Here is a 15,458-nt window from a genome sequence, read left to right as displayed (position 1 = left end):
AGTTATATTGCCACCTACTGCTTTGGCATGTGTATTACATTGCTTGATAGTGGAATTTGCGGTGTCATGTGGACGGAGGTATTTTTATTACACCGCTCGTATGGACGCAGATTTTTTAAAAACTGGAGGCCAAAAAAGTTCGGTTTTAAAAATACCCATGCTCGTGTGGACTAGGCCTTAGAGAGACATTACTGCGTTTTCTGCTGAGATAGTGCCTTGAAAATGGGGTATTCTTTTCATAACCATAACCAAGTGGTTTTTATACCTAAACCTAAACACATGTTGACCACAGTATTGTTGAAACACAAAGTTTCAATTAATCCACTACATAATGATGTACAAATGTAATGTATCTGTTGTTCAGAAACATACAATGCCAACATTTCTTTTTCTGGGTTTTCAGTTGCTATCACCACCACCCACCTGACCAATCACTGTGCAAAGAGGGCATGATCATTGGATTGTCATGATTAATCTGTTAGAAAGGTGTGGGAGAGGGGTTTCAGCAGTTATTGGACGATCTAACAAGCATTTAGTCCAAAGAACTAAGGTTCTAATACAACTACATGTAACCTCTGTACGGTCTGTAGATTACACACAGACTGCACAAACAGCCCAGTGGCCAATATCGGGTGAATAAACCATGGTGAAGATATCAGTATTGTGAAACATGCTGCTCTTGCATGGTATTTTGTATGCAGCATTGTATGTGTGTGTTACCCACAGGGCTGGTTCAGTCCTGGTCAGGTGTTTGTCTTAGACGAGTACTGCGCTCGATATGGCGTTCGAGGCTGCCATCGGCATTTGTGTTACCTGAGCGATCTGCTGGAGAGGGCAGAGAACGGAGCCATGATCGACCCCACCCTGCTACACTACAGCTTTGCCTTCTGTGCCTCCCACGTCCATGGAAACAGGTACAAATCAAGGCGCTGGCTAGTCCGGTGTCCTTCACTTTCCCCTCCAGTACAAACTATCCTTGGATGCTAAAATGATTGAAACAGAAAATATATATTCTTTCATCATCAAAACTGAAGTTGGAGCAGGAAAATGATGACACATATATAAGTACCTATATAAGCACATATATGATGATCCCCCCCCCCCCCCCCCCCTGTTTTCTATGCTTTTAAGTTTTATGCTTTAAATTGTTTTCACTTTGCATGATGTTTGCATGTTCACTTTTCTTCTTTCTTTTGTCTGTTTTTTCTGTACAACCTCCTTACCTTGTTCTTTTTCACAAAATTACCTTCCCTTCACTGTTCCTAAAAACTTGCACTTTCACACAACCACACCTAGTCAGCGTGTGTCTGAGTTGTTAAACTGGCCAGTATGTGAGGCCGAACTTGAACGAGCCCTGTTCCCCTCTTCCCCTGACCTCCCTGCCCAAACTGCTAAGAGAGAACTCAAAATCATTGAGTTCATGAAGAAAAAGGAATTCAGGTCCCCACTTTTCTCAGGAACTAGAAGGTAAGTTATCTCAGCAGTCTGTGTGGTGCAGTCTAACGAAGGGGAAAATATTAACACCTTCTTTTGTTTTTGCTATGCTAATGACAGTTTTCTAACAACACGAATGATCAGACAAGTTTTGAAACAAATCAGGTTTAATGTGATCATCAAAGCCAGGTTATGGATTGTCTGTACACACAGTCCCGTACACACAGCTACAGTGAGTCCACGGTCTCGGGAAGTAGCTCTGCAACATGTAGTGGACAGAGCCCTTAGGTCAGGGCTGTCCAAATTTTTCATGCCAGGGCCAGGCAACATAAAGATAAAAACAATATAGTCCTGGGCTATGAAGCTTAGTTCTGAAAAATGTATATAACAAGCTGTGGAAGGTTAGTTTAGGGTTAGTACTGTTGGAGTTAGATTAGGGAATATCAGCTAAACATACATTTTCTGGACTGGAAAACAAAATCCAAGTTCCAACACTATTCTCCCCTGTCATGCAATACTGTGGGGGACATTGACGAAATGGAAGTTTGATCATGTCATCATTTTAAATAAAAAATATTAATTTGATGTCTTAATTATGCATTTCAGATAGATAGATAGATAGATATGAACACAGCAGTGAATGGCTGTGTGTGTGTGTGTGTGTGTGTGTGTGTGTGTTTTCATAGCTTCCACCTTGACACCACAGTCCACCTAAAACTTAACCACTACAGTATTACAGCCTGCATGTCAAGTCTTTTGTTTTCCCTGTGATTTGAAATCATCTGATATGCACATCATTACAGAAACAAAAAAATTTGCGTCCTGGTCAGACTTAAACAATAAAAGCTATAGTGCTATTATGGAATGAAAAAGACAGAAGAGGGTAGTGTTACTAGTGTCTGGTTTGCAAGTAGTTTGGCTGGCTTTGCTATCTTCCAGCACCAGAACTGAGAGCAGCAGAGCAGCAAAGGATGAAGATAAATCACCCTTCTCTATTTCCATTAACTTAGGTTTGCAGTAGTGTTGATTTTGATAGCTGTTATAGATTGAGTCTTAGTCTTGAGATGAAAATGCTTTTTAGTTTAAGTCACATTTTAGTCATTTTATCCCTCATAGTTTTAGTCTAGTTTTAGTCAACAAAAATCCACAACATTGTCAACTTTTAGTCATTATGTTTTCTATGTGTTTTATTTTTTTCTTTCTTTTTTTTTAATTCTTCAACTATCCAGTTAGGCTACTTCATGTATCAGAAATGAGTTGTATTTTTTTTTCTAAAACCACAAATAACTCCTGCACACTGACAAACTGTCATATCTTTAGCAGTTTTTGTCAGGTTTAAGGGGTGAATTACGAGTACACACTTCCACACACGTTTTTATTATCAAGATCTATTCTTAGCTCATCATCATCTTGTTTTCATTATGGATAAAAAGTTTGGTCATTTTAGTTTGTGTTTGTAAAAGTTGTAGCTTGTTATCCTTTTTTCTTGTTTTGATCTTTGTACAAAATCGCGGTGACTAAAGGCAAAGGGTTAAAAAGTAAACATGGGAGTGAAATTGGGGGCTACTGGATTGATGACGTGAATCATCAAGGGAGCATCCCTAAAATATACCTCGTGCACTGACTTTGGATTCAATCAAAGTCTGATTTAAAATATGATAAAGATAGTTACTGTATGTGATTTTTACAGGTACCTGCCAACCAAGTCTTTTCTTTAGCTGTTTATTAAATTTAATAGGCAATATGTCAATTAAATATGCACAGACAGTATTATTACCTTTAGTTATATATATATATATATATTATAGATCCAAAGGTTTCTGGTAAATGCATATAATTAGATCAACTAAATAAACATTTAGCAATTATAGCAATACAGTCAGATCATGAGTCTCCCAGCCATGCTATAAGCAAAAATGTGGTCCCATGATCTCCCAAAGTTCTCACCTTTATCGTTGGCTCTAGCTAACATCTGTTCATATGACACGATATCCAAGATAGATTCATACATTAACTTACATACATTATGTTTTCAGGTTCATCTTTCGTGTCTGTCTGTCCATCTGTCCCACTCTTATGAATAGAATATCTAAAACATACCTTGAGGGAATTTCTTAAGATTTGGTGCAAATGTTCACTTGGTCCCAAGGATGAACTTGATTAGATGACTAGATTTTGGTGGTCAAAGGCCAAAGGTCAAAGGTCACTATATCCTTGTGTCTATCCTTTTCGAATGAAAGTGATATCTCAAGAACACATTGAGCAAATTTCCTCAAATTTGGCACAAACGTTCACTTAGGCTCAAGGATGAAATGATTCGTTGTGGTGGTCACAGGTCAAGGTCACTATGACCTTTGTTTGTGTGATTCTCATGAACTCGTTAACAATGCCTTGAGAGTATTTTCTCAAATTTGGCACAAACGTCCACTTGGACTTAAGAATGAACTGATGAAAAAATTGCTGGTCAAATCAGTTTGATCCCCCAGTAGGCATAGTCGATACTGTCAAACCTACCCACTTCCCTTTGTATTGTAGTACTGTCTCCCAAAATGAGCAAATACGTTTACACTTCCAAATTGCATGTAAATATGTCCCTGTTTCTGTCTGACATTTCAGTAGAATATCCTTAAACTTGGTTTTACATTATCAGTTTTCAGTCAGAGATCAAATGGTGTCATTTCCTGAAGGTTCTGTGGTATGTGACACAGGAGTCATCTGGCTTTCATTCCAGTATGTACCCTGTTATCTAAGTTGCAGTATTTATCTCTCGTCTAATCCGCCGTGATGTGCTCAGACATCAAATCTGTCAACATCGCAGTCGGCCGTCTGCAGATGAAGCATAACAAAGATAGACGAGGGCCACTCCAGCGCTGAGGGCAAAGGTCAGGAAGGGCTGTCTGTCAGTGTCCACCACACACACACACACACACACACACCTCCCCCCATCCCTCCAAGTAACCCCATCCTCTATCCATCTATTCACCCATCCATCCCTCTGTCCAGCTGACAAACAGTGACTGAGGACTGAGGCCTTTCTGATCAGCATGGACAGATGGACAACACTTGCTCCAAGAGAAACAGAGACAAAAAAGAAACAGAGGGACAAATAAGACAAATATGATGAGAAACTGAGTTTGATTGAAAGTTTGTGGAGAGAGAAATAAGAGGGTATGAAACTTTTTTTTACTAAAAAAAGGGACATAAATGAGGAGCAGTTAAACTCAGACATGAAAAAGTTTGCTGCCAGAGGACAGAGTTCAGCACAGTTTATTATCAGTGTTGAAAATATATATACACACACATGTAAATTCACGTCTAAATGTAATTTTTTCTTTTCAGAAAATCCAAAAATAATGAGTCCTATTTATTTACATATCCACATCCACACACATCAAACAGAGACCTGCTTTGCCAGTCCAGCCGACGCGCCTGGAGGTCAAGGCATGACAGGTTGACAGGTTGTCATGTGTGACGGCCGAATGTCTCCACTGCCAACGCTGCTGCGTGTGCCCCAGTGCACACACCTCATCCAAACCACCCCCCCATCCAAACAAACACACACACACACACAAACACCCCACCCCCACCCCTGCCTCCTAATAGCCTGCTGGCCTGGAGGTGTTGGTGCACCAAGTTGGACTCGGTTGCCCGGTCGCCTGCTAAAGTGTCAGGATTTGACTTCTGTCCAGCTAAATGTCGACTTGGTTTAGATCGACTGTTTGTGAGGAAATGGCTTTGTAATAAACAACTAGAATATGAACTGCTCTTTATTTGATCTAAAATAAAGGTTAATTCAATTAAATTTGTTGTGACACAACAATGTATGTTTAAAATTTGCTATCTCACAGATTCTAAAGCTATGGATTATGCTTTGGGGTTTTAAAGTGAAGCGCACTCTCAACAAATGGTGAGAATTCATGGCATTTTAAATTTCTCATGTACTGCAGGTGTTGAATTTTAAAGATTGTATCAGTCTAAGGATCAAAGAATTTTAAAACACTCATTACCTCAGTGAAAGTAGTAATGTCAAAGGTTGGAATCAGAGATGCAACATTTACATGTTTTTTTCTACATAAAGTTTACCACTCATATGGATGGCATACAAAATGTGATTTGGATTTAAGAAGAAAATCCACAATAAGTAAATAAAATAATCCCAAAGTCAGTTTTAGTGCATTTCAAATGTTTTATATTTAAAAATAATCTTCATTTCAAATAATTTTAAACAGATTTAGAGCAGCAACTAACCAGTTTTTAAAAAATATTTATTTTTGAATTTATCAATTAATTTGAAAGTTATGTCCTCCAATAGGTGCATAAAATGTCAGAAAATCTGGAGTAAAACATGTTCATCGCAGGTCCCAGGAGTCCAAGCTGACATATTCAGATGTCTTGGGGTGTTGACCAACAGTCCAAACCCAATCAAAAGACAGACAAAGCCAGTAATTATTATACGATAGAGATAATAATTTACATTTTTGCCTAGAAAATGGCTTAATTATCAAAATAGTTAATAGATTACTCAACTCATCATTTCAGCTCAAGACTGGCATTTTCCGAAAATTAAAATGTACAAAAAAAAGAATACACTCTGAAAATGACCAATTTAGGATTGCCCATGCTACACATGATTCAGAGTCATTTCTAGTTAAAGCTGGATTTTTTTTATTGTTTTTACTTTTTTTAATTGAATTTGCTATTTCTAAAACAAACATGTTACATGGTAATCTAGCTCAAGGACTAGATGTGGTTGTCCCCCTGCATGTAAAAGGAGATGTGAAAGTGTTGCTGGCTTGCCGTCTGTCTGTCTGTCACTGATGGCTCATTTGCTTGTTGTCGTCATCGGAGCTGTGAGGTCAGGAGGTCAAGCAAACATGAGGAGGCTGCCAAGAAACAACACTCGGCTGGAAGAAAAAAAAAAAAAGAGAGCCCTGCAGGTCTTAATTAGTGTGAAATTTTCCTCTTTCATTTTCTGTCACAATGTGAAAGGTGAGATGGCTTTTTTACTGTGAATTTTTATATGATAATTCCTCTCCCAGTTTTGTGTCATGCTTGTATAAAATAATATATATTTATAATGCATATAATCATCAGCCACTAAAAAATGCCAAAGTAAAAATTATAAACTCAATAAATTGATTATTAGGTGTGGGAAAAAAATCAATCAACTAAAATTCAGTTGCAGAGGTGGAAATAAGCTTCCACTTGTATTATGGTAGCCTGTGAGTAACATGACATCACATCCATCTAAAACAAAAAAAACAAAAAACCAAGCCGAAGCAAGAAAGCAGACAATGGCAGACAGTCCAAGGAGACAGACCTTAAGCTGCTTGAATAACAAACTGAATTCAGCCAGCCCAGCACAAACTCCCTGCTGCATCAGCAAACTTTCTGTTGCTGCCTTTACACAAATTAAAAACAGCCTACTGTGACCCCCAGCACCACTACTGATGGTCCGTCTCTAGAGCTTTTGCCTGCTCTCCTCCTCTCAAATAGTCTCCAAGAGGCAGGGAGTGAGACAGAGGGACTGTGGGGTGCATGAAATCAGTCAGTGTTGATATTGTGGCAGCTGCCACAAATAATTCAATGCATGGAAAACTCTGCAGTAACATTTAAATGTAGCAGTTTAAGTTTACTTTAAAACGTATGTATTTTTTATGTGTTCTAATGTATATGTACATTTGATCAGGTAAGTAAAGTTAATCTAAAATAGCACCTTTAATGGAGCAAGGTTACAAAGTGCTTAACTGGGCCAAAAGTGTTTAAAGAAAGACCATGAAAAAAGTTGTTAGTTTATTTACCTCTTTTCAATTTAGTATATGATGCTGAAATAACAGTCAGAAAGACTGACTGACGTGATGTGCATTGTTTTTGAAATATGCTTCATGGCATACAGTCTATACAACTGTATGATTTAAATCTTCCATTTAAAAATTGTAATAAATTTTAATATTAAATCACAATACTTGTAGAATTGCAATACTTAAAAATCACAATACATATAGAACTGGCAACCAATTAACATTACACAGAGGAACCTGCTGATAGCGATCACAGTTACAGGGATGAAACGCTAATATGGATCAAAAAGCTTTTGGCAGAATCATTCCTATACAAATATAGTAGTGAAGTAACCTAACCACCATGACACTTTACTTTGCAGTAATACATCTGCTTCCAGGTGGCTACCTGAGACTGGTGCTGCACGTACACTGAAATAGTGACAGCAAAACTAATAATTTTCTTTCAATGAAAAACATAGTCTCCTTGAGGAGTATGACAAACTGCCAAAAATGGGCCAGCGAGATGCAGCAGTGTAACTTTGCGTTCTTCAGGCTACCTTGTGTCATCTACTTTAACAACAGGAAACAGTCATGGCTGCTAGTGATGGAGACAGAACAGGGAAAACACCTGTGGTTGGAGCCACCCTAGTCAAGTATAGATAGATAATACCTGGTCAAGCAAGGCCCCCATTTGATGCCCCCCACGACTTTATATTCAATTGTGTGTAATATAAAAATGTCAGTTAGATGGTAATCCGTCTGAGTAATTCATTTTAAACTGTATTATCAAATGGGGAGGTAAGCATATTGTCCCAGCTTGACTAATTATAGTATATATCACCACTGAGGCCAAAAACTCATTAAGGATCATTCATTTTTATTTCACTTGCCATCATTTTTAAAAAATGTAAATAGGCATCTCTTGTTACCGTTTTGGTTACTCCTGTAACTTTATACCATGCTGTTAGTGTTGTGTCTACTTAAACAATTATAATAATAAATAAAGTTTTGCTGTTTAATGGCTGGTGACATCAAAGCAACCAGTCTCAGACTCAAAGACTTCATGCAGTCATGTCCTCCTCAGCCTCATGATTTGCAGCAGCGTGCAGAGGCGTACAGGTGACTGTGACACACTGACAGTGTCTGTTCAAATGCCCATGAAAATCGAGAGGAGTCTGGATGAGATGATCGCTGATGCTAAGCAAATTGGTGCTCTTCAAAATCTAACAGGCACTCATGGAGCAGTGCAGCAAATATACTACCCCCCACCACCACCACCACCACCAACACACGCACACACATACACACACACACGCACACACAAGGAGAGAGAGAGAGAGAGAGAGAGAGAGAGAGAGTTTCTCACTGTCTGCTGAAATGACATGTCAAAAGGGGGGAGAGTGTCATGTCTCCTGCTTCTCATCATGCTGTCATGGCCACCAGTCCAACGCCTCTTCTGTCACATGCACTCTGCTCACACTCCACCCAGACCCAACCATGTCACAAATGATAAACACATTGCTCACACACACACACACAAACACACACACACACACACACACACCTGCTTGAAAGCTGTAATTGCTATGCGTGTGTTCAAATAAGAATAATCTAATATAATACTGATAATACATTTCAGCTGAGCATAGCCTATGTAAGTGTAATTACAATATGAAATTTGGCAAGCTTGCAAACACATTTTAATTGACTAATGATATTATTGACAGAGTAAATAGTGTGCATTTGTGTGAGTATGGCTATCTTTGACTGCTGGAATGTAATGTGTGTGCAGAGATGTAACAGGGAGCATGCCTCAACTTGCACTGCTATTAAAGTATGCTACCTTTTATTTTGCAGTGATAACTAGTAGTGATGAGAGTCAGCACCTCCATGTCAGAGGCCATGATACTTATGAACAGTCACATGTGAGGGACTAAAACCATTACTCTTGTAGCTGCATTTCTTTATTGGCAAGAACTGCAAAAACTTAATATTCTTCTCTACTGAAACATCCATGAGACATTTGGTAACATTCCCAGAGCAATCTATTGCTAAGAATTTAAGAATGTCATTAATGATGTTAGAATATCCCCCCATATCCTGTGATGGTATGGATTGTGGTCAGTGGAACCTGTCTGACACTGTTTCATATGGATGGAATCAGGTTCAATTTCTCAAAACCAAAGTTCAGGGAAAGTTTTCTTATCACCAGATTTTAGGGTGAATTATGCTCAGATTTATACTAAACTGCCAATGTTAAAACACCCTGAGATATGTGCTGAAGACTGCCCCAGGACTCACATTCTGAAAGGATAAACTAAGGTCCTGGATGTGAACTAATCCTCACAAGCCTACCAAGAACAGTGCCAGGCTTTGAAGCCAATTTGACATAGTTGCCAAACCGTGGAATTACAATGTCCAGGATGCCATCAAGACTTTTTCCCATAAACTTACATTGGGAAAGAAACATCTGTAAATTAGTGGATGCATTTTTTGTATGTATTTTTGAGGGTCAAAACCCCTGTGAAATGACTTGTTGATTTAATCCCATTTGGTCTGACAACGTTTCAAAAGTCTGGAAGAGCCACATGATTAAATCATTTCGGCCTCATTCAAGCGCTAAACTGGCAGTTAGCCACTTGGCCAATGAAAGTTTCTAGTGCTCCTGCTCCATGAGTCAAATGATGTGGAAGCAGAGCAGAAGATCTGGGTTATTTTACACACGGAAGTCAAACTTTTGTGGCTTTCTGTGCCAATTTCTGTGGGCAAGTTTTATTCATGGGTACCAGTGACGTCATGTCGATGAGACTGCCGCCATATTTGTGTCCGATTTGACCGTACCCCTCAGTTTCGCTATGGCAGTACACACCTCACACACAGACGGAGATTCTGCTTTATGAAGCTTTTTACATTTTCAGTTTTTGTTGACATTGTCAGAAAGGTTATAATTACACTTTATGTTTATTATTAAGGTTGTACTGGGTGGTGCTGGCGTACTGGAGTGTAATATATTAAAGTGTTCCTAATATTTTGTCCCCCTCAATATATGTTAATGGATTGGGCAAAATTATGAGAACACCGCACAATATAATGCACTCCAGTACACCAGCACATAATGTATAATTATCACCTTTTTGACAATGTCAACAAAAACCCAAAATGTATAAGCTTCGTAAAAATAGCATTTATGGCATAACCATTGGATTGGATTGCATTAGACCGCACAAGTGTTACCTAATGAAGTGGCCGGTGAGTGTGTATTATATTTAAGGACCCACACCACGACAAGAGTAGGTATGAATAATAGTTAATTAGTGACTGACATCAGCTCAAACCACAAGCTTTTGAGTGTACCGTAATCAGATAATGTTAGCTAACGTTAGCATAAGACAATGTGAATCTCCATTGAGGTAGCTAACATCACGTTAGGTAATGTAGTGTCGGGCTGTCGGCGTTAATCATATGGCATCTGAAGTTAATCATGTTTCGCGTGTTTTGTAAAGGGTTTTCAAAGACTAAAATAAAAATTAGAGTTGAGGACTTACCGGACACAAAGTGTTGACTGCACAACCTGGAGTTAGCTGTTGGCTGCCAGTGGTCTCTTCTTATCGCAGCCAACCATTTATTCTGCCAGTCTACATCCTTTGGGATGGAATAAAACTGCAGTCTGGGGTTTCTTTGTCGACTGGTATCACAGCCAACAGCACAACATATTCCTGGCATCATTCAATGAACATAAATTTTAGGTCTCTCGCTGATTTTCCTCCTACTCTACTTGTTTTGGTAACGTGACAACGTTGTGACCTGTGACCTGACTGCTGTGGGCGGACACAAATATGGCGGCGTGAAAACACTGTGACATCTTGTGGTCTTGATGAATAGGAATGAACAGGGACCTGCCTCCAATGTTGTATCCAGTTCTCTTTATATATCCATGATCTTAACCCAGGGCTCCAGGCTGTGACCATTTAGTCACACTTTGGGAACATTTTTGGAGTCAGTATTACTCATTTTTTAAGTAGAAGCACCAGTGCAACTTGCAAATATGCCCCCCATTTTTTTCCCGTCATGTATCGTAAAACATCAGGAAGGAGCGAGAGTTGTTGTGTTTGTGTTGCTTCACTGGTGTCTTCTCTGCTCTACTCGCTGAGACTGCTCTGCTCCGCTTGTTTCAGTCTCCAATTAAGCCGCGACTGGTTTGACCACAGAGATGCAAGTGATGGCGAGCTTGACTGCAGCCATTTGCTTGGTCAGCTGTGTTTCTCAGGTGGTTCAGAAGCAGCATCTGATGTTTCTGCATCAGGCTAGCAGTTGCTCACATCTCCATGATCAAAAAAAATTGTTGTTGGGGTGCCCCTGTATTCTGATCTTTATGGTTAACTCGATGAAGTGGTCCAGGATATTTGTCACTAAGCCTGCTTTTCAAAATAAGGTGTTAAGGAAGAGTATAGAAAATACATATATGAATATAAGATTTATTTGATCGTTGTCACAGGACCTGTAAAACATGCTCCCTGTGTCCCTTATGAATTAAGGAATCCCACTAAATTCTGAGGAAAAATTACTTTGTTCCTTGATTTTGGGTTGCTGGAAAAACACCTTGACAATGATTACATTTCAATAAAGGACAACCCTGACAACTTATAGAGTCAAAATTGAGCATTTTTATTGTATCAATTTGGAAAATTGCCAAACTTAATGCCCCACATTAGTGCAGCCTGAAATAGCTGCATTTCTAAATACTTGAGGTGTAAATATTGATAAATTGTTTGTGACTTTTTCCTTTTAAATAAAAAGTACATTATTTCTTTAAATATTGTTTTTATTACCAAAGTCATTTATTAGTAATACAGTGAAGATAGAAAAATATGGACATGTTGCAATTATTGTCAATTTAAATGGTGCTCCTGAATGTAGTCCTGGAGCCCCTAACCTTTTCAGTAGGGAACACCAGTGCTACAAGTGGAAAAAGGCACCCTGGAGGTCTGCCCTAACCCCATGGTGCTGGGACCTGGCTGCTGTTTTGGTATACTGTGTCCTACAGTGGTTTGTTGTGTTCCTAGAACCTGTAGCGATTCATAGAGGCATCAATAATATGTAAATGTACATGTAAATTAAACAAAGATATTCAGAAATATTTATTATTTTCACCAAATGTTTTAAAAGTCTCTCTTCTGTGTTCAGTTGGTACTGTAGACTACTCAACTCCCCAGCTCTGAAAGACAGGCTGCCTGGAGAGACCGCAAAACCTTTAATTGCTAGTATTTCCTCTTGTCTTTCAGGCCTGATGGTATTGGCACAGTGACTGTGGAAGAGAAGGAGCGCTTTGAGGAGATCAAGGAGAGGCTTCGGGTGCTTCTGGAGAACCAGATTACACACTTCAGGTAGGAACTGCGTACAACAACCATGTGCTGATCTCATGCCTAACTGGACTGATAAAGGTTAACATGAAAGTCCAACCTCTTCAACAGGTACTGCTTTCCATTTGGACGGCCAGAGGGAGCGCTGAAAGCAACTCTGTCCTTGCTTGAAAGGGTAAGTCATCTTTATTGCTGGACAGATCCATTCAAGTTTTTTTTCCAATTAATTCAGATTTCTATTATGAAATAAACAAGCTCAGAAAAAGTTGGCGTATGTGTAGCCGACACACTCTTGACTCCAAACGTCAAATAGCCTACTGCAGCTTGATCAGTGGCTCTAAGTTTCAAACCAAAGACACTTGGTTAGGTTTAGAAAATGATCATAGTTTGGGTCAAAGTAAGTATGTTTTTTACATAAGTTCACTTTCGTAAGTATGTTAACGAGTATGTCACCTAACACATCATGTTAAACTCAAAGTTGAGTCTTAGTTTCACACGGGCCACGAACAGCAGTCTTTTGGGTAAAAGTCCTGTTTTTGTTTCATCTTGGGAGTCGCTCCACCATCTGCCAGGTTAGCACGAGCTAACACAACAGTAGTGGCTAACATGCATCATTGAGCCATGCAACAATTCCAACAAACTCCCATCACCACCAAAATGGCTCAACTTTGTCGATAAACCAGTTATTAATCATTAGGTAATGTTAGCAGTGTGATGCTAACAGTTAGCCCTGTGTGTGCGGGTGGACTCTCAATTAACAAATATCCAATCACAGTCAAATATTCAGGTCAAGCCCTGGTGTGCAGTTAGTTCAGAAAACAAAAACTTACTATCAGTGCCAGTATTCTTATACACACAATAAGTGTGTCATTATTTATTCATATAAATGTATAAATGTGTCTTCTGTGTGTGGCCCACTTTTCTTCTGATGTAAAAATAGTTTTTCAGTCAAACATGTTGTTAGTGGTTGACATTTGTCATTATTTGTCTTGTCACGATAAGCTTTGCTGTACGCTGAAAATAAAAACTCTTGCTGTGTCTTTCCTAGGTTCTCATGAAAGATATTGTCACTCCGGTTCCACAAGAGGAAGTCAAGGCTGTGATCCGTAAGTGTCTGGAGCAGGCAGCTCTGGTCAACTACCAACGTTTGTCAGAGTACGCAAAACTGGAGGGTAAGTTCACACTGCTCCCGTGTATTGGTAGTAGTGTAGTTAAAACGCAGCATGGGTGTTCTGTCTTGATTCGTCTGTTAATGTAACAACTCTAAGCCTTATCAGTCAGTCAGAGTTACTGCAAGAGTTTCCTGTCACATAAGAATTCAGATGTGAAAGCTCAGTGGGGCAGAGTTTGTTAAATGTGGTTATATAACGTGGTTGTTACAAGAAAGCCAGTCAAAAGTGTTCTCCAAATGTAACCAAACAAGGATAAAATGAAATAACACTGACAAACACTGATGAAAAAACTACTGTTTTTAGTACTGTTTTTATTGGCCAGGGTGTGTAGACATCATTGTCTTCCAACTGTTAGAATGAAAAGGTGAAGATATTAACTGTCTCTGGTTTCCTGCTTTGGGATTAACTTCTATAAGTTACAACTAGGGATGTCAAAGGTCAGCCATTAATCTGTTAACTGCTGAGAATATGGTTATACATGTTGGTCTATAAGTTAATTTTGCTACTCTTAGTAATAGCACTAGCACTATGCTTTACCACATTAAAGAAGCTATGAGGTATTCATGCTACATTGGTTAGCTAGCCTTGACCGCTCTGCACTTTGCACCACGTAGCTTGGCTGAGCTAGCTAGCAACACTGCTTATTCAGCGTTTACCGCTAGTAACGTTGTCCTGACTACATGGTGTCAGGATGGCTTTGTTGTGAAAACATTGTCCCCATCCTTTGCCCCCCCCCTGTAACACTGTTAGCAGTGTCAACACAGCTAGTGGTGCTAACATAGACTAGTTAACAATGCTTAAGAGGTTTGGGGCACAAAATGAAGCTGCTAACTCACTAGGGCAGTCTTGGGGGGAGACTGGGGGGTGGGCACGATATTTACGCAGCAATGCTGTACCGGTTGGGTCAGGACGGCATTACCAGTGGTGATCACCGAACAAGCAGCACAGCTAGCAAGCTCCCAGTTAACCCACATGGTGTGCAGGCCAGAGTGGCCACTCAGTGCAGAGTGGCCATGGTGCCCACAGAGTGGGCAGTGGGCACCATGTTTCCACAGTTAAACTCAGCTGGTCACATGAATGACAGCAAAGCAAACAGAAAATAGAGGGCAAGACATTTACATCGCAATATTATTTAAATTTCACCACTTCTTAATGGTTAGCGTTTTAAAATGTTGCACTAAAGCTCACTGAATCAATAAAGCACATGACAACAAGAAAGCACCACTTGTATTTCTTGTTATTTTGCTTTTTTTTCCTTAAAAATTAACCACTTATTTACCAGTTAATGGGTAACTGAAACTGACATCCCTAGTTACTACTAATGTACATAAAGCTACTTGCTGCAGATGTACGTTTTCAGTAGGGATCCTTAGACTGAAGCAGCCATACAGTACTGTTGTTTATTTTACTGTTTATTAATTTTAAGTCTGAATTTCAAAACAAAGCCTAACTTCTAAGTTCTTCTTCACAGCTGCAGATGGCATGACAGTTGTTTTAATCCAAATGCTCTGTTTATTTTGCCTTACCTTCAGCTTATTTTAGTAGCAAATGTACAGTAAGTAAAAATGCATTCAATTCAGTCTTTACGCTGACTCCGTCCACCATGCCTCAGCTTCTTTTTCAGCCAAGTCCTAAACTGCCTCTGTCTCCCACTTTGACCTGCCTGGTAGCCGAAGTGATGCTCCTTCTCTTCCCTTTCTCTGCCTTCC

The 15,458-nt window shown here is 39.4% G+C and overlaps 1 protein-coding gene across 3 annotated transcripts in view; it reads left to right on the top strand.

Moving 5' to 3' along the window:
• The window catches only part of cadpsa (Ca2+-dependent activator protein for secretion a), a 273,414-nt gene that overhangs the window by 165,232 nt on the left and 92,724 nt on the right, over window positions 1-15,458 (top strand). For 2 of the 3 annotated variants that reach the window (XM_050039322.1, XM_050039321.1), the window contains exons 13-17: window positions 727-914; window positions 1,297-1,467; window positions 12,500-12,601; window positions 12,689-12,752; window positions 13,626-13,749. In XM_050039322.1, coding sequence (XP_049895279.1) covers window positions 727-914; window positions 1,297-1,467; window positions 12,500-12,601; window positions 12,689-12,752; window positions 13,626-13,749 — 649 coding nt within the window. The remainder of the gene's footprint in view (window positions 1-726; window positions 915-1,296; window positions 1,468-12,499; window positions 12,602-12,688; window positions 12,753-13,625; window positions 13,750-15,458) is intronic. The other variant, XM_050039323.1, reaches the window with a different exon arrangement.

Source organism: Epinephelus moara, chromosome 24 (genome assembly GCF_006386435.1).
Source record: "Epinephelus moara isolate mb chromosome 24, YSFRI_EMoa_1.0, whole genome shotgun sequence".
NCBI classification, from domain to species: Eukaryota; Metazoa; Chordata; class Actinopteri; order Perciformes; family Serranidae; genus Epinephelus; species Epinephelus moara.
The sequence above is the reverse complement of the archived record's forward strand: the minus strand, read 5'-3'. Positions and strand labels throughout refer to the sequence as shown.